The sequence below is a fragment of the Gymnodraco acuticeps genome, unplaced genomic scaffold, assembly GCF_902827175.1.
Source record: "Gymnodraco acuticeps unplaced genomic scaffold, fGymAcu1.1, whole genome shotgun sequence".
In the NCBI taxonomy this organism is placed as follows: Eukaryota; Metazoa; Chordata; class Actinopteri; order Perciformes; family Bathydraconidae; genus Gymnodraco; species Gymnodraco acuticeps.
Genome location: NW_022989807.1, coordinates 1 through 24,379, shown reverse-complemented (window position 1 = coordinate 24,379; position 24,379 = coordinate 1). Strand labels below are relative to the sequence as shown.

Sequence of the window (24,379 nt, the reverse complement as noted above, 5' to 3'; positions counted from 1 at the left end):
TTACTATACAAATCAGAATCAGAATTCCTATATTCGTCCCACAAAGGGGAAATGTACGTTGTTACAGCACACTGTAGAAGGAGACTCTTATATAAAAGGCATGCACATTCATATAAAGAATTATTACAACTGGCAGAAGTACACATTCGGGTAGAGAGTAAGAAGCAGCAGTATTTATACAATGAAGAGAGTGTAAAATCATGGAATATTAAGTGTGTTATACAACAGTAGTAAAATGATTACTGCACATAGATACATAAAGCTTCATGTACTGTACTGGGGTGTGTCCATACCCATCAATCCGCTTCTCTGCATTGACTTTGCATCTGGTGTGAAATCTGTCCGGGACTACAGATGAAGAATAGCCTACCATAAGTGTGACCCCCTGCTTGCTCTTCCACAGTCAAACACCCTGAACATGTTCACCCGTTCGGACCTCCAGGCATACAGACGCCTCCAGGACCTCTGGGCGGGCCAAAACAAATTTGTCTGCTCCTGCGACTTTGTCTACTTCCTCCAGTCGGCCATTAAAGGAGGCGAAGATGTGCATTTATCAGACGGAGAGGACGCCTACGTCTGCGATTCCCCTCTCTACCTGCAGGGGGAGCCAGCGGGGCGGGTGAGGCTCTCTGTGGTTGTGTGCCGGCGGGTTTTGTTTGTGTCCGTGAGTTGTGTGGTGGCGTTGATCATTGGCGTCTTGGTGTGTGTCCTGCTGTGGCGCCTTCATGCGTTCTGGTATCTCAGGATGATGTGGGCGTGGCTAAAGGCCAAGAGAAGCTCCCGGCGGCGACAACGAAGAGAAGAGCTGCTATCTTACGACGCCTTTGTGTCGTACAGCGAGAGAGACGCTAGCTGGGTGGAAAACTTCTTGGTACCCGAGCTGGAGGAGCCGAGGTAACCTCAAACACACTTTAATTCAAGGTCACCTGTTATGCAAAATCCACTTTTTTATTTATTTTATACATCAACATGTGTGAAATGATTCTGAAAGTTTCAGGAACAAAGATTCTCTCTCTTTTTGTCCTGATTTTATATAAAAACCTGTCTGAAAATGAGCTGATCAGATTTTGGCCACTTTATGATGTCATAACGATTTGTCTTGTGTAACCATTAGCCAATCAGCAACCAAGGTTAACCCCCCCCCCCCTTATCACCTGAATCTCCTCTAGAGCACCATTGAGTTCTTTGTAACCAAATGTCTCTCAGAGGGGCGTGGGGAGGGGCTCCTTATTTTCATCTAAAGTAACAGACAGAGAATCAGCACTTTGGAAACAGGGCTGAAACAGAGAGGATTATGGGTAATGCTGCAATGATCTGTTTGGTGTTTCAGCCAATCAGAGACAGGTTCTGGATATATCTGAGACTTGTAAAATCCATCCATCCATCTTCTCCCGCTTATCCGTGGTCGGGTCGTGAGGGTAGCAGTTCCAGCAGAGAGCCCCAAACTTTCCGTTGCACTGACTTGTAATATATTGATGAAAAACAGTATAATAGGGGACCTTTAAGATAATGTCTCTATTCAAAGCGACTTACAAAAAGACTAGAACCCAAATCTAAAATTCACCAAATCAGTACAAATATGGCCACTTTCTGCTTAAAACAGCCATTGTGGATCCTGAAACATTTCCAAATCGGTTAAGCCATTTTTAAACTACTGTCAGCATGGGCTACAATTCCAATCACCCAACTTATCCTAGTTGTGCAAATTGCCTAACATATGCAGGTTAGCATCCAGCAGTTTCTATGTGCTGGGGACCCTACTAAACATTGCTAGCATAAAACGTTGGGGTCCTCAACATTTACAGGTTCAAAAAAGGACTCTATGAGCAGCTGGCAAACAGACCATCAACCACATTCTGTTTAGAAACATGACCTGCTCTCTGGTTTTTACTCTTACAGGGAGAACGATGGAGACTCTCTGAATCCCCCAGACCTCTGACCCTGTGCCTCCACAAACGGGACTTCCTTCCCGGTCACTGGATTGTGGACAACATCATGAGCGCCATGGAGCGCAGCCGGCGGACCGTCTTCATTCTGTCCGAGAACTTCGTCCAGTCCGAGTGGTGCCGCTACGAGCTCGACTTCTCCCACTTCCAGCTTTCGATGGGGAGGACCGGCAGTAACGCGGGCCATCTTGATCCTGCTCGAACCGCTTGTCCAAGGATGACATACCGAAACGCTTCTGCAAACTGCGCAAACTCATGAGCTCCACCACCTCACCTGAGTGGCCTCGGGAGGAGGAACGAAGCGGGGAGTTCTGGAGAAAGTCCGCAACGCTCTGAGAGACGAAGAAGAGGAGGAGGAGGGTTTGAGGAGGGAAAGTCATTTGCTTTTTAGAGTTGCGTAAGTGTTGCCCAATGAAAAGTTACGCCAAAGCCCTATGAATACCCGCATTGGTCACAACGGTCTAAAAGTTACCCCTATTTCTGGCTACGTAACGGAAGTGCTTTGGTGAAATCCGCTCTATACAAATAAGACCAAATAATGTGATTTTATTTCTCTATTTAATACATGTACCACAGTACTGGTGTCAAAAAGAAGCCACCATATAGTTAATGGGGTTAGTTAAGTAGTCTGTAATGACTCAGTAAACAATAACGTTGCTTGGTGGCTAGCTAGCTAACAGTTGTAACATCACATGTGCAATTTAAAACAACACTTATTGGTTGAAATTCACACACTGCCCACGTGTTCACAGTGCACAACATGGCAGTGTACGAAGGGAAGTATCCACATTGAGACACAGCATTAGGGTTCATCCCAAGTTGGGCATTTCTTCGCTCCTAAACTTAACCGGAAGATGTTCTGGTGCGCCATCTTGAAGACTATCCCAAAGCGTGAGGATCGAGGAAAGATGAGCAAGGAAGCACCTGAGCGTCCTTAAGTGAAGTTTTATGAACCGCCGATACGCCCCCTTATTGTGTATTGGTCACTCATTGGACGCTGCAGCTGATTGGACAGAACCAATGCATCTCAACATCGATTTGGGAGGGTATGTCCGACAAGTGGTGTACATTTCTGAAACCGTCAATCGGGCGATCAAGCTTGATTCTGCTGAGTTGCTTTAGAAAGGATCAGTTGTTGTCCCATTACAGATACTGGTCATTCTGGTAGAGCCAAGGGTTTGTTTGGCTCAAATATTACTTTGCAGGTGTTTTAATAACAATGAGAAATAAAAAGGCTTTGATAATTCCAGGAAATATATTGTTGTTGTTTCTCATTAAAGGTGACGGGGAGGGTGAAGGGCCACTAGGGGGAGCTGTAGGCTTACAGCTCGTTAGGTCCTAAATAAACTCCAGCTGATAATACTTCTGTACTTTGACCAAGATAACATTTTACATCCATTATTTACTAGTAATGTTTTTTTACTTATTTAGATGAGTGCCTTTTTCTTGAGTAAAGGATTTGAGTACTTTTGACACCACTTCCTTCTTGTCCTGTGATAAATGTGTTCTTTATGAAGCAAATGTTGCTGTAGTTTTCTTCAGCTCTGAAAGGTATGGTGAATGTACACCTCCCCCAAATCAAACTGTTTGAAAGACACATTTATTCAAATATGGCTTGAAGGATGCTTGTTCAGCTAACAGAGTCCTTGCTACACTGTGGTGTTGGGACATTACTCTGGCCTGTTTATCCCTGTATTATGTATATTATCACACTCTCTGAAACACTGTTTATAGTGTGTTTGCTCTGACCGGTACTTATTTATTAACCACATTTGAGCCGTAACATCATAACCTTTTTCAGGTGAGAAAACACAAAGTGATGGAGCCCTAAATCATCATTGTACCTGCAGCATCGAGAAGTCCCGGGTTGTTATTTCAGCTGATATGGAAAGACAATATTATCGCCTGTTAAGACTGATGGGTGGAAATGGTGGGAACAATTCACGTCTCCTGCTCTAGGACTTCAACATTGCCGTATTTGTTAGTACTTCAGGTTAAAGTATAATTACTTACTTTGCATAGCGTCACTAGCTTTAAAAACCTCCACTTGCCAAAGAAACAGTTTGTCGGCTCTATTTTTGGTCTTTTGGTTCTTTTACTTGCCGGAAAAGGGGAGGGGCTACATACATTGAATAACATAACCCTAAATTAAAAAATCAGACACAAGAAACAGATTTTGAAGAGATCAACTTTTAATAAAACACAGAATACATTGGTAGGGAAGGCCAGGACAGAATAAACACATTTACCACGGGAGAAATATATGACATTGAAATAAAAACAAATATCAGCTCACACTTAAGGAGCTTCCAATACGTGTTAAAAGAGAAAATACATGAAATATATGGCATTCAGTTCACTGCCTCAATAAAATACATTCATATATTCCACAAACGGTGAGTATGCAGCACAATCAACATCAGAATTTGGTTTATTGCCAATTAGGTTAATTTGGTGTACAATGGTGCATACATGAACACAGTGAAGTAAGGACACAGAAGTCAATATGAAACAGGATGCACTAGAAAACAGATCTGAAGTGTGATGATGCATGGGAATATAAGCTGTCCAGCCTCGTGTGTTCAGCCCCTGATTATATCATCTTTCTAATCAGTCACTATTGGCTCATCAGAGTCGGGGTTGAGTATCTTTTTGAGTATCTCTTCTAGGTCTGAGTTTCCCTTTGCTTCTTCCTGAACTCTCTTCAACAGATCCTCCTCCCCATTGTCCCTCAGTTTCCTCACAAAGTGTTCAAAGATATCTAGCAGAGGTTGGGCCCACTCTATCACACTCTCAGGCTTTGGAAAACCGTAAACATATCCTGAGGTGTGCAAACCAAAAACCTTGCACTGAGCATCAAACACTGGGGATCCAGAGGAGCCGTGACACATGAAGGTGTTGTAGGTTGTTCCTTTCTCTGCTTTGTTTCCACCTACCAATATGCTTTCAATGCCTTGCTTTTTGATGAGGTCACGGATTGAGTAGAGAGTGAATAAAGTGTCTTTGTATGGCTCTAATTGATCCTCAACAGCCTTCACCCTGTTTCCTATCTCAATGATAGATGTTGGATCCAGTTTTTTCACTCCTCCTTCTGGGTGACCAATGATACAGGCTTCACCATTCTCAGGCTTTGGACCAAACAACTTCAGGAGCCCTGGTGGTGGCACTATCTCTTTTGTGACTTTAGTTGTGTCTGGGTTGTATTTCTGTCCGACAGGCTCAAGCTGAAGTATGGCATAATCGAGGTCATCATCACAGTAGAGGATGTTACGGTGAGCCAGCTTAAAGTAGTGGTAATTTTTGTGCTGTTCTTCAAAGTTAAAGAGAACATACACCTCTGTACCATGCTTCAGCTTTGTGTTTCCTTCTTCAACACATTGTTTAAACAGGTGTGCGTTGGTCAAGATGAATTTGTCAAACAACACAAACCCTGATCCTGTCTTAAATGGATTCACAATCACACAAACTGACTCGCCCAGTTTTATCAGCTCTCTGACTCTGTGAACCTCGCTGAACGACTGTTGGATCTTTCCAAAGTCTTCCTTCCTCAGGTTCAGTTTCTCCTGATAAGAATCACCTGGGAATCTATTCATCATCAGCTCCTTCAGATCTGGATACTGCTTCCGCAGTAAATCATACATCTCTTCAACGTCGACACTGCTGCCACTCTGACCACTCTTTCCCTTGGATCTGTTCTCTGCTCTGACACGGTCTTCAACTAAATCTTTGACACTGACTTTATTGTTTTCCATTGTTTTTTGGATAACGTCTATTCTCTTCTTTACTTCTTCTCTGACCATTTTTTTGCTACGCTTCAGTTGTGCCTTTTCAAGACACAACTTGAATTCTTTTCCATCCAGGTTGTCAACAGGTTGGGTACATCCAGTGCTTTTAATTGGATCCTTGTTGTCAGACAGAGTGAAGTAGCCAAGATCATCAATGAAGCGTCCATCTCTTCTCAGAGCGTCCTCCACTGTGATCTCCCTACCCTTCTCCCCATACACACACAGGTACTTGAACCTATTGAAAGCCTTGCTTCTGATAAACGGCTTTGTTCTGGTGTTTTCTCCTCCCACTGTTTCAATAGAGAAGACAGAATATATTTCCTTTGACTGTATTGGTTCCTCATTTTGGCCTTGGGTCTCTTCAATCTTTTCTTTTTCATGCGATAAGATCAGACACTCATCTTCCCTGATACAAGAACAAGGGAAATGTGTTGCAATAGCATGTTTCTTATCCTTTTTACCCAGCTGAATCACAAGGTTTTCATCTGAAAACTTCTCATCATATTTGTGACATGTTTTTATCGCCCGCAGCACTGTTCCGGGTTGAACACAGTCTATAGTGTGTTCCTTGGGGTCAGAAGGGAATTTCACAGTGAAGCTATGTGGATGTCCGGCCTGCAGGAAAACCAGAGTAAGAGAATTAAAGTAACATTTACTTGTTGATTAACTTAAAATGCAGAATGTTTGTATGTGCAGTGTATCAGTTTACTCACAGTGGGATCAGCATCCTTCTCCGTCTTTATTCTCTTTGCACATGGACCAGTCTGCAACATGAGAAAAAAAGGTATAGATGTATTGTTGTTACAGTAATGGACGTCACTCATCAAATCCATGTGTAAACAGATTTAACCTTAAAGGAGTTTTATTATTACTTATTTGTGACAATTAACCCTGCACAAGTTTTTTGTAAGTTAACAAATATTTTCATTTAGTTTTTCTGTTGTTAAAAGTCAGCCAAAATGAACTTCAATCATCAATCATTTTCCCGTTTTGTTATTCTTTGTTTACCATTGAGGCATGTGAGAAACACATATTTAAGAGTTCACGGTAACATGTGGTGAGAAATATTATAAATTGTAGGGGTGTAACGGTTCACAGAAGTCACGGTTCGGTACGGTTTCGGTACAACAAGGAAAAGCAAAAAAAAGTCCCAAATGAATAATTTTTTTTTGCTGTTATTTATTTGTAACAGTCGTGCAAGTTGTGGTATGAAAATAAGGAACTCTAACATTTGGAATCATTAACTGTATTACACAGTTAAAAACAAACCACAAACAGTACCACACACACTCAGATGGCCATATTATCTATATTGGCTGATGTCAAACAAAAAGGTTCAATAAGCTGAACAACTAAAAAGAATGTCTTGAAAATATTAAAATAAATAATAAGAAAGTGTTTGAATCACAATCAATAAAAGGCAATACAGAACTGTATAACATCTCCTGATGTCAAAATATAAAATAAATACAATGATAAATATAAAACAAAATAAAATCTGTACCTTTAGGAGCAATGTGTAACATGTGTAATTAACTGTGAGTGTGTGAGGCCATTATGCCTAAATAAAGGTGCTCAAGCTTTACTCTATTTTCAAGTTGTTCTTCAGAAAGATGAGTTTGTCTACGTTGTCAGCAGTGAGGACAGATCTGTTGGCGGTAACTATGTCACCTGCCGTCGAGAAAACCCTCTCGCTGGGGACTGAGACTGACTCGGATGTGATTGAGCATGTTTGACGTGTTAGCACTAGCTGTCACTAGCTGTCGAACAACGCCGACACACCGTCCTCGTCCGATCCACAACTCGCACCCCATCATTATTGTAGTCCACAGGGAACCCGAAATGTTCCCACACACCTGATTTAAAAGAAGCAGGTGGGTCTTCTAGCTCCTGTGTGTTGTGTGAACTCGGCGTAGATAACTTTTCTTCTTCATGTATTGTGTTCGTTTTGTTGTGTTTTGTTCTTGTTCTTCATTTGTTATTTACGGGCGGCTGGCTTTTAGGCGCAATACCGCCCCCTGGATTATATATAGTGTAATACTGCCCTGAGTGACAGACTTTTTTCCCACTCGTAAAAAAAGGCGTATTTGTCGTGTGACTGCATGTGCCGAACCGTGACGTCCGAACCGTGAAGTCCGAACCGTGACGGTACAGGACGAATACGGATACCGTTACACCCCTAGTAAATTGTCTTTTTGCCATTTCATAAAAAAGACAGTAGACAATAGTTTTTTAAGCTAACACCCGAGGAGAAGGTCCTAAATCGATTGGTTATCGTAACAGCAGACCTGAGGCCGTATGTTTTGGACACTCGGGTGAAGCCGTCACTGATCAGCATCTACAAACCTGGCAGTCTGCAATGAACTGGTGGTCTCCTGGGAGCTCTGTTCACATACAAATAAAAAAATAAAAATGCAGATTTGTGTGTTTAGTGTATCAGTTTACTCACATAGGGATCAGCATCGTTCTCCTTCTTTGTGCTCATTGCACCTGTACCAGTCTGCAAAATGAGAAAAAAGATTCAGATGTATTTTTTTTACAGTAATGGACTTCATCAAACGTCTAGTGCACAGGTTTCATCTCAAGGGAATACTACCTTCAAGATGACCATTTCTATATTGTGGGTGAAAAATACATTAAAATGATTACCCTTATTTCTGCTTCCTGAAAGCAAAAAAGTAGGAGGTGAAGGAGCATCTATGCCAAGTCTAGAGTGACCATAGAAGGAACCACGTTGGCAAGAAGTAACAACTTCCTCAGAAAGGCCAGGGGGAAAACAAATCAGCTCCAGGCAAACAATTCCTTGCTGCATTTTATTGATGGCATTGTGAATGCACAGAGATACCGTGACGAGATCCTGAGGCCCATTGTTGTGCCATTCATCCACGACCATCACCTCATGTTGCAAGGATCTGTACACAATTCCTGGAGGCTGAAAACATCCCAGTTCTTGCGTGGCCAGCATACTCAGCGGACATGTCACCCATTGAGCATGTTTGGGATGCTCTGGATCGGCGTATACGACAGCGTGTTCCAGTTCCTGCCAATATCCAGCAACTTGGCACAGCCATTGAAGAGGAGTGGACCAATCACAGGCCACAATCAACAACCTGATCAACTCTATGCAAAGGAGATGTGTTGCACTGCGTGAGGCAAATGGTGGTCACACCAGACTGGTTTTCGGACCCCCTCAGACCCCCCCAATAAAGCAAAACTGCACGTTCAGAGTGGCCTTTTATTGTGGCCAGCCTAAGGCACACCTGTGCAATAATCATGCTGTCTAATCAGCATCTTGATATGCCACACCTGTGAGGTGGGATGGATTAAGTGCTCACTATCACAGATTTTTTCAGATTTGTGAACAATATTTGAGAGAAATGGTTATTTTGTGTTTATAGAAAATGTTTTAGATCTTTGAGTTCATCTCATGAACAATGGGAGCAAAAACAAAAGTGTTGCGTTTATATTTTTGTTCAGTGTAGGTATACAAAAATAAGAGAATAAATGAAAAACAGGTATGAAATACTATGACAGTAAAAGAAGAATAGAGTTTAAAAGGTGTGATTTGAGTGATTTGTAAAATATCCATAAAGAAATAGTACATTTGTTTACAGTTCTGTTTCATATGGGTGTTGAGAGATGTATCCATAGATATTAAAATCTTTCCGGGGGGCAAGCTCCCCCGGAAAGATTTTTAATATTGAAGTTGAAAGCATCAATCTGGTGCACTTTGAGAGCAAAATGAAGAGATCTATGGATACTAGGGGTGTAACGGTTCACAAACATTTCGGTTCGGTACGTACCTCGGTTTTTTTGGTCACGGTTCGGTTCGGTACAGCAGAATTTTTTTTCACAAAACAAAACATATATATATATATATTTATTATTATTATTAAACTGTGAATAATGTATTCACTCAAATAAATACAAAATATAATAAAATGAACATTAAGGTGCAGCATGTCGATGAACTGAAATAATCTGTATTTGAACTGTACTAGCACCTAAGCAGCCAGTTTGACATTAGGACTTGCTTGTCATTGTATTTTCATGTTGTTCTAAAGAAAGATGAACTTGTCCACATTGCTTGCCGAAAGGGCAGATCTGCTGGCACTAACAATGTCTCCTGCTGTGGAGAACACCCTCTCTAGGGACAGAGGCAGGGTCGGCGTCATGGGGGGTCATTCGCGGGCCATGCCCCCCCAAATGAGTCACTGTGCACCCCCAACGAGCCTTATTGCCAATTTGCCGTTTAAAAAAAAAATTCATATAAGTTAAAACGTTTCCACCAAACGTTTTTTGTGTGAAATACATCAGAAATAAAGAATACACATTTGTATTCTTTATTTATTCTTTATATGAAACACAGCCTGAGGTGTGCTCACTGCTGCTCTCTGATTGGTGTGTTGCTTGACCAATGACCCCCGACTTTTGTTTTGTTATCATTACGTGGCTGAGTGTTTAGATGAAAGCCCAGTGGCGATCTGTCCATCTGTTATACTGATTATACAGTAAAGCCATCGAAAATAATATGATATACAGTACAGTACAAGTACATGGGTCTCTGTGTTTCATTCAAGCTTGGCTCTCTGTGTGTGTGGCACGAGCGCATTTTGTGAGTGCGCGAGCGGTAACGTGGAATATTGTTGTTAGCATCTGGTTAGCTAGCTATGCTAACGGATATAAAGAGCTGTTTCTACACCAAGGTGGAGGAGAGTCCTCTCTTGTCAGACTGAGAGGATCTTATAACGTCAGCTCAGTGGGGTAAGGACTCTCAGTGTTTAGATAGTTCACTTTAGTGTAAGTTATCTCAGTGGGTCTCAAACGGTTTGCTCACCATTTATGTAAACAAGTATTTGCGAGGAACACCTTTATATGATCATTATAGTTATTAAAGAATAAGAGAATAAATGAAAAACGGGTATGAAATACTATAGGACAATAACACAAGAATACCATTTAAAAGGGGAGTGATTAGTAAAATATCCATAAAGAAAAAGTAAATCTGTTTACAGTTGTGTTTCATATGGATGTTGAGAGATGTATCCATAGATCTCTTCATTTTGCTCTCAAAGTGCACCAGATTGATGCTTTTAACTTCAATATTTTAAAAATAATCTTCCCGGGGGAGCATGCCCCCAGACCCTCCTAGAGGAGGTTAGGTCCACCCCCCACCTAAAACATGTTCACATGGATAGGATACTAAATACATTTGCACACTTTTCATATGGTGGCCTATGTCCATATGTTTCTGTTTTGGTGGTCGTGCCACAACCGTGCATGTATGTGGTGTTTGTGTGTTGGTTGTTGACGGCAGTGTGTGCCCCCCAATGGTAAATGATTGCCCCCCCATTTGATTTGTTCTAGAGCCGACCCTGGACAGAGGTAGCAGATACATCCAGGTAGCGCTTTGCTAACATGGCAGCATAAGGATACTTGGCGTTTGTAATAGCTTTGGCTCGGTCTGAACTCTCTGCGAGTGGTGGAGGCTTACATGCTAGCGGGAGTTGGGTTTGCACTTCAGTCTTTTTTCTTTTGGTACCGGTGATATTCACGTTCGGGTGATGCCTTTTCAAGAGTGTGCAAGTTTGATATATTGCCAGCCGCGTAACCAATGTTAGTTGAACAATGCCGACAAACAGCTTTGGTTCGGTCCACCTGTCTTTGTCCGTCATCCTTGTACGTAACTGCGAAACCAAAATGTTCCCAAACCGGAGACTTCAATGATGCTGGAGGATTTTCGAGCTCAACTTTATCTGCGTTCGCCATTAATTTTTGACAGTTCCTCAAATTACTGACTATATTTGAACGCATCCCTCTGACCAGCTCTCATAGTTTGCCTCTCATCCAATTAAATGACTTGCTCGCTCTATGACGCGTTGAACCCAATGTGAGCAAATTACTCTGAATGCTGCGACGCAGCACCTGAGATTACTTCCAAAAAGTTATTCTCGTTCTCAATTTTTTACGTTTAACGTTATATTCGTTCGGTACACTTCGGTACACACCTGTACCGAACCGAAGGGCCCGTACCGAATAATTTCGGTACGGGTACGTGTACCGTTACACCCCTAATGGATACATCTCTCAACACCCATATGAAACAGAACTGTAAACAGATTTTCTTTTTCTTTATGGATATTTTATAAATCACCCTTTTAAAACTTTATTCTTGTTTTACTGTCATATTGTATTTCACACCTGCTTTATTACTCTTATATTACTATCTGACATCACCGCGTCGCCTGGCGAAATGTTTTTTCTTTAGCCCCGGACAATTCTCCCTCAATAATACAATAACGGTGCTTTACCTGAACCTCATCATGACACTAGAGACGGCAGGATTGTAATTTCCCGTGTTCAGTGAAGGCTACGGCTTCCACAGATTAATTTTTAAAATGTATTTATTGTCATAGCATTGTGAATATTCTGTCACAATCTGTCTGTGTTGTGTTTTTGCCATGTCTAGTTCTGCAATAAAAGTATTTTGGATTTGGATATTCTGCATTTGGTCCTGTGTACCTTTCCCTCCAGCCGTGACAGAATAATCTCACCAAGGATGGACCTAGCAGTGTTTTTTGAGGATGAGGTTGGCAAATTATCCTGCAAACTTTCATGTTTTCTGAGAGTGGATGAGGGCTCATAATAAAGAGGCTCAGGAGGCTGCTCTTTCACGAGCACACCGGGAAGTTGCAGATAAGCCCTGGTTAAGGAGCTCACTGCCTGCATTTTTAAGGGACTTTGTGACTCCTCCCGATAAATTGCACGCCTGCTTTAACCTCGAGACCCAGCAGTCGTGTTTCCCGTTCCAGTACCGGCCCCAGCAGCTATGGTTCTGGCTCACGTTCCGGCTCTCCGGCCCACTCCAGTTCTCCGTGTCCTGTTGGAGGTCCCACCGTCACCTGTTCTGCCGGGGGTCCTGCCAACTCTGTGTCCTGTTCCGTCGGGGGTCCCGCCGTCACCTGTTCCGCCGGGGGTCCTGCTTACACCATATCCTGTTCTGTTGGGGGTCCCGCCAACCCCATGTCCTGTTCTGTTGGGGGTCCCGCCAACCCCATGTCCTGTTCTGTTGGGGGTCCCGCCAACCCCATGTCCTGTTCTGTCGGGGGTCCCGCCAACTCCTTGTCCTGTTTCGTTGGGGGTTCCGCTGAGGGTCCTGCCAACTCTGTGTCCTGTCCCGTCAGGGGTTCAGTATGCACCTGTCCCGACGACACCGGTTCCTGTACCACCGGGGGTTCCGCCGTCTCCAGCTCCCAGTGCTCCTGCTCCGGCAATCCAGCTGACCACCGAGTTCCCCAGCCGCGGCCTTTGCCCTCGAGCCCCCCGAGTTCCCCAGCTGCGGCCTTTGCCCTCGAGCCCCCCCGAGTTCCCCAGCCACGGCCTTCGCCCTCGAGCCCGGCTCCCCTGACTTTCCCCAGCCGCGGCCTTCGCCCTCGAGCCCGGCCCCCTGACTTTCCCAGCCGCTGCCTTCTCTCTCGAGTCCGGGCCCCTAATTTACCCCGACGAGGCCTTCACCCCTGTCTTCGGCCCTCTGAGTTTCCCCGCCGCAGACTTCCCTGCTCTGTTGCTGTTCCCCCGGGCCGTCCGCACGAGTCCCCCTTCTTGGCCTCTACCTTGGCCCCAGGGCCGTCTGCCCGAGTCCCCCTCCACCCACCCTGTTGGACGTTTTGGACTTTGTTTTGTTTTTTAGGGACGTCTGGGATCCGTCCCTTGAGGGGTTTTGTGTTTTTGCCATGTCTAGTTCTGTCTTTGGTGTCCTGTCTCTGTGTTCACCCCCCGTCTTGCCTGTTGCTTCCTGTCTCTGTGTTCCCTCCTACCTGATTACCTGATTGTGTTCACCTTGTGCCCCTGTGTTTTCTCCTCCCTCCTCACCTGTGTCTTGTTTGTGTGATTAGTCTTGTGTGCATTTAAAGGGATAGTGGAAATGGAATCTCAAATAGTTTCGTTTTAACTTATATACAAGCATAATTACGTACCAAAACAATCACACCTGATTAAAAATATATAATAATTGCCTTAAGCATGTTAGAAGCACTTTATTGCAGCTTCCCCGAAGTTTTTTAGAAACGAAATGTTCGACTCAGCCAAACCGGAAGTGACGAAAACTTAGGAAGACGATACGATAACAAACCATGGCGTCTATGCAGAATGAACGTGGAAGGGCAAATATACCAGACAAAGAAGAAGGATTGTACGAGGTATCCAGTGATGATAGCGAGTCAGAAACATCCTCTCGGCTTTCCTACGAAAATGTCGTTTTAGGAACTGAATCTGAATCCCGTTCAGTAAGCGACGATGGTGACAATATTGAGCCAGACGATGGACCATTACGTCCTTATTTGTTCGAGCCCGAGCCCGAGGTGATGGTTCGAGGCATGGGCAATGGCGAGGATGACCAGGACCAGGCGCCAGATGATGCACCCCTACGCACAAATAATCTTGACTGGTAGGTAGGGCTGGGCGATTTGGCCTAAAAATAAAATCGCGATTTTTTTTTCTAACTAATGGACAATTTTCGATTTAAACCTCGATTTTTTTCTGTTTTTTTCTAAACAAACCAGACCAAGGCAACATTTAAATACATATTTTCTTTATTAACACAATACAAATAAATGAGATTACCAAGTAGTAGTAGAATAAAAATAATAAAATAAAAACAGCACCACGGCACTTGGCTGTCATTAATGTGCAAAGATTTTTTTTAAATCAAACTGAAAAAAAAAATCTCTTTTAGGCCATCCCTGAAAAAACTTGTAAAATGAAATACAACAAATAATAAATAATGATAATGAAATGAATAATAAAAAAATACCCTCAAACAAAATAACATCCCTTTAACTTTCTAGGAAGTTGTCTACAGGTTTTTCGCGAGGAAGACAAGCCTGTCTACTGCCTCTGGCTTGAGGCATGCTCTTTGGCATGTTACAATGTTACCCCCCCGTACTGAAAACCCTCTCCGAAGGGTGGCAGGAATGGAGAGATATTTCTTGGCCAGATTACTCAGTCTTGGGAAGTTAGCTTCATGTAGCTTCCACCACTGCAGTGGGTCTGTATCAGGGTCTGTCTCAGACGACAACAAATAGGATGACAGCTCAGCTTCAATTTTGTCCTGCTCTGACTGGGAGGTAGACGACACTGTCAGTAGTGATGTGTGGGTCGCGAACGAGCCGGCTCTTTTAAGTGAACGACGGGAGCCGGCTCTCGCCTGCGAACGAGCCGTGTTTTTGTTTTTTTTGCGGAGGGATCTAGATCGGCATGAAGGCACATTATGCAATGTGCACATTATCCCGCTTATTACACATGGCCACATTCTCAACAAAGTAACGACATGACTCCCAATATTAATTGAAATGCTTTTATGGATTTAGAAAATGATTTTATTGACTTAAAAAATAGTTTTATGTATTGATTTAAATTGACATGCATCCGCTAAGAAAAGTAGTCCGTTGTTACTGTTTGAACTAACGTAGCAACGGCAGGAACTGCTTCGATAGTGTTTTTGAGGAGCTTTTTTATTACAGATTTGAAAACATCGTTGCTTGCTTTAAAAGTAGCACACTTCATGATGTCAGACCTTGGGAAGTATCTAGATATCCCTGCCCTAATGCCAGAGGAACTGCACACTGAATATGTGTCGCCGTTTGATGTCTATGTCTGGACCGCTGCGTAACAAGGAGGGTTTCTGCCCCGTTACTTCTCTTCTTACTTCTATAAGAATAAAACACGGAGGACGGAGATCTCTTTTCCTCCCCCTCTACAGACCGCCCAGCAGCTGATCTCAGAGCACGCTCCCCTCTCCTGCAGGGGGGCGTGGTCAGCTGCAGCTCACAGAATCAGCCCCTGCAAAAACAGCGCTGGAAAAAGCAAATGGAGCGAAATGAGGCATGGCTAAAATGCAGGATCTTTTTGGTATTTTGAAAAAAAAAAATGTTTTATATAGTTTATATAGGTCGATACAGTAGCCCCTTTTTTTTTAAATAGTTTGTATAGGTGTTGCTATCTGTTTTGTGTAGCGTGGTTCTACAAGCAAGTCAATGCATTCATTGGGTGGTATCAGAGATTTACACGGGTCTGTAAATGCAATGAAAACAATTGGCCACAGCAAATCATTTATATTAAACTTTATTTACTCTTGAATACTTCAGTACAAAGGATGTATTGAATAATTTAAGTGATATATGTGTACACAGAGCTGCAGATCGGGTAGTCACAGGCAATGTGGCTGAGTTTTGTGCGCGTTCTGGAAAGTGAGAGAGTAAGCTACTACGGAGTCCCTTAAAGCAAAACAAATCTGCGGAGTCTAGAAATGTTTTTAAATCGCGATTTTTCGGTTCAGCCATTTCAAAAACCGTAGGAAAGTAAAAATGCAAATTAATTGTTAAAACCGAAAAAATCGCCCAGCCCTACTGGTAGGTCCCTACGCATAGCTCACGCATCTTAAGATCACCTGTAGCCTTTACAAATATTAATCATTGTTAACCAGTTAAGCCCGAAGGTCCCCCCAGTGGACCCCTCCCACAGTTTTTTTTCTCTCACATGTCTCAGGGCTTCTTAACATTTATGAAACTATTAATGTTTCATACCCTTTTAAAGGTAAGAAACTCCGCTAACTGACAATAAGAACAATTGTTAGCTAAAAAAAACACAAGAGTAATACCAAGCCTTTGAATTAGCATTGAGCGAAACAATGCTAACTAATGCTAACGCTTTTTTACACACAACACACGGTAGAAATGCCCTTATTACTATCTTAACTGCACAAACAAGATATACGATTTAAAGCTGAGACTCCACAGATTCCACACATGTAATGTCATCACTGTACGACCTCGAATTCCTGGAGCTATCAGCCAGAAAAGAGAAAGTAAACAACATCCGGTTCCAAAAATATATATGTATATGTAACAGCCTTATGGGCATTAATTACATGAATAAATTGAAATGAATTGTATACTAGCATGATATACAGCTAGAGCCAATCGGTCTTTTGACGTAGTAGGGTCCTAATCCTAGGCTAGCCAGGCTGCCTGTCAAGTGTAGGCTGTACTCACAGTACTGTTAGTCTATCATGTCTATATGATGACTGTAGTGTACACATTCGACACTGTGTACCGGATAAATGGCGTTGTACAAAATGGTACAGGCTAATGATGCATTAAATCAACAAGAAAACATAATAAAATACTCACTTCTTATGTATTCCACTTTCAATTTGAGCTAGAGACCGAGGAATCTCGAAACAATCGTCAGTAAAATGACACACGACTGCCGAATTACTCGTCAGCTTCGGCTCCGTGAAGTTTGCCCGTGTTATCTGAACAAATTTCACCCACTGACGACGAATGGCTGGGTTTCTTGGAAACGCATGCGTCGATACGCCATTCTCTGCATTTGCTGTCGCACTACAGCCATACAAAACACATCTATTCACCATAATAAAGGTCGGCTATTCACATGCAAATGCTATTGAATGTCCGCCATTGTTTGTGCCCGTCTTCCTATGCTCTCGTCATCACCCGAAGATTCCCGAAGTATTTCGTTTCATTGAGAGGGCGCAGTAAAATTGAAAATAAAATGAAACTAGGCCATGAAATAAAAAAAAATTGTTTATTATGCTTATTTTTAATAAAAATACATAAGTTAAACCCAAAATTCGCGGATTTCCACTATCCCTTTAAGTTCTGGTTTTTCTGTCTGTCTTTGTGAGATTATTTGATGTTGTTGGACGATTTTTGTTCAGAGGGATTTTTGTGTTTTGCCTTGCTTAATTTTACTTTGTTGCTAGTTCTGTAATAAAAGTATTTTGGATTTGGATATTCTGCATTTGGGTCCTGTGTACCTTGCCCTCCAGCCGTGACAGATTCATTGCTATTGGGATGTTAAGAGCATTCCATGGAATATAACAAAAAGTGTTTCTGAAATACATTACATACCCCACCTTTAAGTTATAGATACTATCTCTTTATGTATTAGTGATGGGAATTCCAGCTCTTTTTAGTGAGCCGGATCATTTGGCTCGGCTCACTAATGGCGCATTTCCACTACAGCGTGGAGTGCGGTTTAAGCGTGTCGTGCCCGGCCCGTTTCTGGTTGCGTTTCCACTAGGCGTAGTTCCGGCTAGCGGGTACTTTTTCACAGTTTTTCTGGCTCTCCACAATCGAGGTTCTTTCTGGGCCAACAACCGGGCTGAGTATGCTAAACTAGTGAGAGAATGGATGGCAACTACAACAAAATGAACATATTTTACCGTGATTTAATTGTAATACACGTTTAAAAATGACTTTTAAAATGCGTGTTTTCTGAATGGAGATCGGCTAACGTTGTTAATGCTCCGACCGTCCACACTCACAACAACGGCCTACAGACATAAATAAACCAGCGACTGTATTCGCCATGACACAGACAGTCTGTGGTTTGTACTTGTTTAACTTTTGTCCAGTTTCTGAACAGATATGAGGAGCTGCAAGCTCTGAGTGCTAACAGCTAACGGATGATGTTGGTTTTGTGGTTCGCATTGAAGATTACGTCACGGCTCCGCCTACAATGCGTTACTATAGTTACTGCCCCAGGTACTAAACTGTAATGGAAACACAGCATAAAGTGAGCCTGGCCTAACAAGGCCTAACGAGGCCTAGCCATACCGTACTAAGCCGAGCGAGGCCCTGCAGTGGAAAAGCGCCATAAGAAGAGCCGGCTCTTTCGGCTCCTAAACGGCTTCATTTTACCAGTTTACCATGGAGCCTCAGTGTCGCCGCTGCGAGGCGGCGCTCGCAGTTCAGGCGCGTGCTCCACTAGCACCCCCCGACAAGGATCGCAGGCAGTACACTTTCCGTCACAGGAAAACGCTTTGCTGGCGGCAAAAATAATCCCACCAGACTCCTTTGCCCCTCCAACAGAGGGATGTCCTTGTCCTTTTTCCTTTTCGTCATTTCAAGCGATAAAAACTCGATCTTCTCTCGAATTATTTATTTTTTTGGACGCCCTCGGCTCGAGTTCAGGGCGTTCCGTGCTGAATAAGAGCGTCAAATGACGGCAAGACGCCCCCATGGCGGAAACGCTGGAGTGGAGGATGTTCTGCATCTTGCCAACATTGTCAGGTCGGTAGCATTTGGCAGGCTAGGGTGCGTTGTTCAGCTAGGACAAGCTGGAATCAAGTTTCTGATGTCTTGCCTACTCCATCAAACCTCCACACATGGGGGTAGGCACAGAACCCCAAATGCTAAAGGCCTGCCAACCTTGTGTCGGACATTTCTGGCGGATGGGAAATTCTGATGTCGACACAAACAGACTCTGACAAAGTTGGCTGCTGGCGTAGAGCAGGCAAGAAGACAACACAACCACGTTCTAATGGGCCTCCTTTCATCCACTGGCTCAGTTCAGCCCTGGAGATGAGGAGCAAAGGAGTCCTGGCAGGCGACTGGGAGCCGGTGGTGATAATCCTAATCGTATCCTAATGGATATCTAAGTGTATTCAGTGTATTGGATCTCACCTCAGATCCTGTAGCCTTCTCCATGTTGTTCAAGCTGCTGAACCTCGGCTCTGGAGATCAGATTCAGGTTCTTTATTTGTACCCGTAGGGTGGATTTTGTTTGCAGAGAAAAAGACAAGGGACCCATCCTGACACACTCTAACGCAGCATCCACACGGCGCATGTGTTGAAGCTTGCCGGTGGGCGTGTCTGAAACTCGACCAACCAATCACCTGAATCTCCTGCCCCGGACACACAAGCACGCGGTTTGATTGGCTAGAGCTTGTAATGGCATATGATTTGATTGACTGACGCTTCCGTCGAAGCTTCAAAAGTTGAACATTGCTCAACTTTTGAAGCGAGCAACGCGAGCAAAGCGACCACAATGGAGTTCGGCAAAGCGTGACGTCAGCCCATTCAAAGTGAATGGGCAGAAACGTTGAAGCTTCAACGCACGCCGCCGTGTGGACGGGCCGTAAAAACAAACACAAACAACTGACACATCTCTAATAAAAGGACTTGTAAAAAGTACAAGTAAACCCTGCTTGTACATCCGTCAAATATCAAAATATTTCAAAAAAGATTAAGAAGGAAAACAGTACAAACATGGACATTCAAAATGCATAATTAAATAAATAGGCATCTGTGTGACTCTCCTATGATGTGTTATGTGTTATTTGCGCACTTATTGTAAGTCGCTTTGGATAAAAGCGTCAGCTAAATGCAATAGCTGCTGGGATAAAACTGTTTTTATACCGCTTCGTTCTACTCCTTGGGACAAGTAACCTCCGGCCCGAAGGAAGAAGCTTAAATTCTGAGTGCAGAGGGTGGGAGTCATCGTCTAATATGGAGCTGGATAACCGCTGTAACTGCATGAGGTACAGGGTCTCCAGGTTTAGCTGTGGCTCACCAATCAGTCTGCTGGACCACTTTACGATCTAACTCAGAGAGTTTCTGCTCTTTAAAGTCAGGTTACCAAACCATGACATTAATGAAAAAGACAGAATTGTCTCGATAAAAGCACGATAAAACATCATTATGGTTTTGTCAATGTTAAAATAGGACAGTTTCCTAAGACAGTACAAATGCTGGTGCCCCCTTTTGCACACAGCTTCACAGTGTGAAGGGCAGTTCTGCTAGAAATGCACCTAGGTAAAATAAATAAGGTACAATAAATCAATAAAATAGATAAGGTAAATTGAATAAATCGTAAGGTAAAATAAATAAGGGGAAATAGATCATATTTAATAAGGTTAGATAATATTTAATAAGGCGAAATAAATCAAATTAAATAAATAAGGCAAAATAAATAATATTAATGTGAAATAAATATGGTGCAATAATTAAGGTGAAATTAATTAAATGATATAAAGGAGACATATTTAAAATAATAATGTAAAGAGTTCACAAACTGTTGAAAAAAGGCATTAAAGTGTTGCTGTAAAAAGCATTGTGTACTGACGGCAGGTCAGAGAAGTTTCCAGAAAGATGAGTCACTGAACAAACAGGAGGGGTCTCTCTGTTGCACAACCGAGAGCTGAAACAAAGGGGAACAAACTCAGGCCTTTATGAACATAAATCATCCTGCTCTGAGGTCAAACTGATCCGCCACACTTTAACGAGATAAAAGATTCAAAGTGTGAACGGCTCTCAGAATCTCCACTCTATTGAACTAAAAGGTTTTTTTGATAGATGGAACGGTTCTAAAATCACAGTTTAAGTTTGGGACATTTCAGAGCGTTTCAGATTTATTACAATAGGACAGAATGTTCAGATCTAGAGTTGATGACGTCTTCACTTAAAGGTGGGGTAGGTAAGTTTGAGAAACCGGCTCGAGATACACCTTTTGTTATATTCCATGGAATGCTCTTAACATCCCGATAGCAATGAATATCTGAAGTGCTTTGACAATAAATCCATAAAAAAAGTCATCAGTGGAAGCCGTGGCGCTGTAAAAAGCACGACCAATCATCTGAGCCGGCTAAAGTAACTGGATGGCCTACCTGCCGGTCAGCCTTCCATCTGTGCCAAGCGGCAAACTCTGGGGAACAGCCGGGACGCCAATACGGAAGTGCCACACACTGCAGTTCATACATGGGCCGCTAGGGACTGGCTGCAGAAAGGAGCAATTTCCATAGACCCCCATGTTAAAATGCCCAACTTTACAGCAGAAAAAAACATGTTTCTACCCATGGATGCAATACATATTATTATCGATATAGTTAGATTCCACCTTCATGATTATGAATCTGTGAGTGAATTGTTTTCTAACACGACCCTTTTATTTATATTAGGTCTTAACGTTTTTGCATAAATTAGGGCGTGGTCACGTTGATGGACACGTACATGCCTCACTGTCAGCTAACAGCAACTTGTCCACTCTGCTAGGCTACAACCATAGAGGCTACAACGTTAGTTAGTCATAGTACTGTACTTGACCCTTTAGCTTTAGCCGTGTTCGTGGTGATTGTGCCTTTTCGGGAATATTGTTACAAATACCAGACAATTAAAATGTCGTGCTGTGCGCTTGAATGTACTAACAGAACTTCCAAGAAGTCTAAAATGATAATATTATACATGTTAACCCCGTTCGCAGGTGTTTTTGTGCTTGGTAGCTTAGCTTGTTACTTATTAGCCAGCTAAGGACGTAACCCTTTATGCATACATATACATTTTAGTTTATGATTCAGCCTTGGGTAAGACTTTTATAGTCTATGGCTATGACGCCCATAATGCTAAACGGGAGCAAATGTTAATAGGGGACCCAATTATCCCAGTAGTGGCCGCCGGAGCTAACGGAGCCGCAGGGGGCTAGCTCCAGCCGGCGTCCCGGAGCTAGCCCACTGCGGCTTCGTTAGGTCCGGGCGGTGGAGTCCGTCTTTTCTCAACGTGTGAATGACAAGCATTAAGAATAACAAAATATAGCTAATTCTCTTGCAGATTGTCTCATTTGATTATGAATGTACGTTTATATAGGGGAACTACACTGTTAGCAGTAACTTGGTATGCATGTATTTCATGTTAGCTTAGCTTCTTAGCCTGAGCTAGCTCTGTTTACTTCCAGTTCGGAGGCAGCAGGTCCCACCTCGGCTCCGCCTCTTTGCCCTTATTTGGAGCAGGCGGGATTAGACTCTGACGTCACAGTCGAGCCGTTAGTGGCCGACTCCGCCTACTAAGGGCTTCACGGCAACTCTGCAGAATCCTATGGGTGACGTCACGGACACTACGTCCATTTATATATACAGTCTATGATCTGTGCACAAATTTATCTCGTGCCCTCATTGGTCATGTGCACGTTCGTGTGTGTTGGAGGAGGGGCTCTGTGAGGAAGTGGCAGATTTTCTCCGGCTGTGTATTTTCAAATTCTAGCGCACTCGAGCTGGTTTCTCCATTCTTACCTACCCCACCTTAACAGTGTAGAGCAGGGGTGCCCAACCAGTCGATCGCGATCGACCGGTCGATCGCGGGGAGATTCCCAGTCGATCGCGAGATGTGTCTAAAAATGTAATAACAATATTCTGTTTTATCGTTAATGTCCTATAACATAATCTTCCCGTGCCAGAATAATGCACTTGAACGCACCAAAGCGTTGTGATTGGCCAGCGTGATCCCATGTGTGGGGGCGTGGCTGGTGGGCAGTGGGCACTATTTTGCTGACGTTGTCCGTGGCAACAGGAGTGACAGTCCGCACACACACAAGACCGCAATTATGGCAGAAGCAAAAAAGCCCAAAATATATAATTTTCACTCCGAGTGGGAGGATGATTATTTTTGTATCTATTCCAATTCAAAGTCCATCTGTCTCATCTGCAATGTGAGCGTGGCTTTATCGAAGAAGGGTAATTTAGGAGCGGCATTTCAAAGCAGTGCACAAACGCTACGAGACGGAATTCCCTCCTGATTCTGCCCTACGCTCCAAAAGGGGAGGGGCCTGAAAGGACAGCTAAATGCACAGCAGTCCATTTTCACCAGGCCCAACAACAAGAGCAAGGCTGCTACCATAGCATCTTATCGTGTCCGTCACGTTCTTGAGAAACACATGAAGTCTTTCGAAGACGGCGAAGTTGTGTAAGAAGCATTCCTGGAGGCTGCCGACGCGCTTTTTGGGGACAGTAAAAATAACAGAAGCATTTCAACAGGTTTTTGATATAATAAAAACTCAAGTTAGATACCGTTATTAATCAGCTGTAAGTTTGAGTTTGTTTGAACTTATTCATTATAATTATTGTACAAAAGGGTATAAGAATGCAAACTTAAATTGATTATAGTCTATTATGAATTCAGGTTAAGAAGCTAGTGTTGCTTGCTTCCTATTTTAAAGGGATTTCTTTTTATAATCTACTAAAATGCAACAAAAAAGGGTTTGATTCTATTAATGTTGTCTTTTTTATCGCACGTTGGCAGCAGATTCCTGTGCAGCTTCAGATCTGAGTTGTCTTATTAGTAAGCCTCATTTATACTTTTGTAGCAACACTATTTTATATAATGGCAAAGAAAGAGTTCAGAGTCTTTTCTTTGTTCCTGAGTCATATGTGGCAGCACTGTTCAATGCTTCTTAAACATGACCCACTGTAGTGACGTGTGAATAAACTCCAACTCTGTATCAACAACACTGTTGTGTAACTTCAGTTAAATACTTGTATGTGTGTAGATTAGAAAGAGGTAAGATAAAGGATCTGCAGTATTTTATGGAGTATTAATCGCACAAAGGTCAGTTTTATACAAGTAGAAGTGTGTATTCACCTGGTAGTAGGCTGTCAGTAATGGCTCTCTATTTGGACTGGTAGATCTCGGCAGACTGGCAACTTTAAAAGTAGCTCTCGGTTCAAAAAAGGTTGGGCACCCCTGGTTTAGATGATTCAAATAGAAAGAAGAACACATGAATAAATAAAAAGACATTGGTAAAATTGTTGGGCTTTTTTACTTTGGCAAAATGTAATTCTTTTGTATTGGAACATTTGTGGATGATTTATTTCTTATGACCCTGCTGCTGATTCCTGATTGGCCCAGCTGTTGTCTTCTGATTGGCCCAGCTGTTATCTTGAAAGATGCAGCATGTTAGCCCCTCTCTTATCTCTCCTGCTCCTACCTAATGCATCTGGCGATGATCTGAAATCATCCGGTGTTTGAATAAGACTTCTGTACTATTGTAAATACACTGTTTGTTAATAATCTAAGT

The 24,379-nt window shown here is 42.9% G+C and overlaps 2 protein-coding genes across 7 annotated transcripts in view; one reads left to right on the top strand and one right to left on the bottom strand.

Moving 5' to 3' along the window:
- Positions 1 to 3,200, top strand: part of LOC117553624 (toll-like receptor 2) — a gene marked incomplete in the record, with an annotated part of 73,353 nt that extends 70,153 nt beyond the window's left edge. Inside the window, 6 exon segments of the mRNA XM_034227645.1 lie at positions 404 to 894; positions 1,900 to 1,924; positions 1,927 to 2,124; positions 2,126 to 2,152; positions 2,154 to 2,262; positions 2,265 to 3,200. Of these exon segments, the coding sequence (XP_034083536.1) occupies positions 404 to 894; positions 1,900 to 1,924; positions 1,927 to 2,124; positions 2,126 to 2,152; positions 2,154 to 2,262; positions 2,265 to 2,347 (933 nt within the window).
- The window catches only part of LOC117553632 (protein FAM111A-like), a 43,175-nt gene extending 18,939 nt beyond the window's left edge, over positions 1 to 24,236 (bottom strand). Inside the window, exons 1-4 of one of the 6 annotated variants that reach the window (XM_034227656.1) lie at positions 23,944 to 24,236; positions 8,181 to 8,231; positions 6,445 to 6,495; positions 4,686 to 6,346 (exon numbers count right to left, since the gene is read on the bottom strand). In XM_034227656.1, coding sequence (XP_034083547.1) covers positions 4,686 to 6,346; positions 6,445 to 6,495; positions 8,181 to 8,231; positions 23,944 to 24,099 — 1,919 coding nt within the window. In that variant the 5' untranslated portion in view covers positions 24,100 to 24,236. Of the gene's footprint in view, positions 1 to 4,120; positions 6,347 to 6,444; positions 6,496 to 8,180; positions 8,232 to 19,221; positions 19,307 to 20,662; positions 21,033 to 21,203; positions 21,254 to 23,943 lie in introns of those variants that run through there. The other 5 variants (XM_034227651.1, XM_034227650.1, XM_034227678.1 and 2 more) reach the window with 5 other exon arrangements.
- Between the last annotated feature and the right edge of the window lie 143 nt (positions 24,237 to 24,379).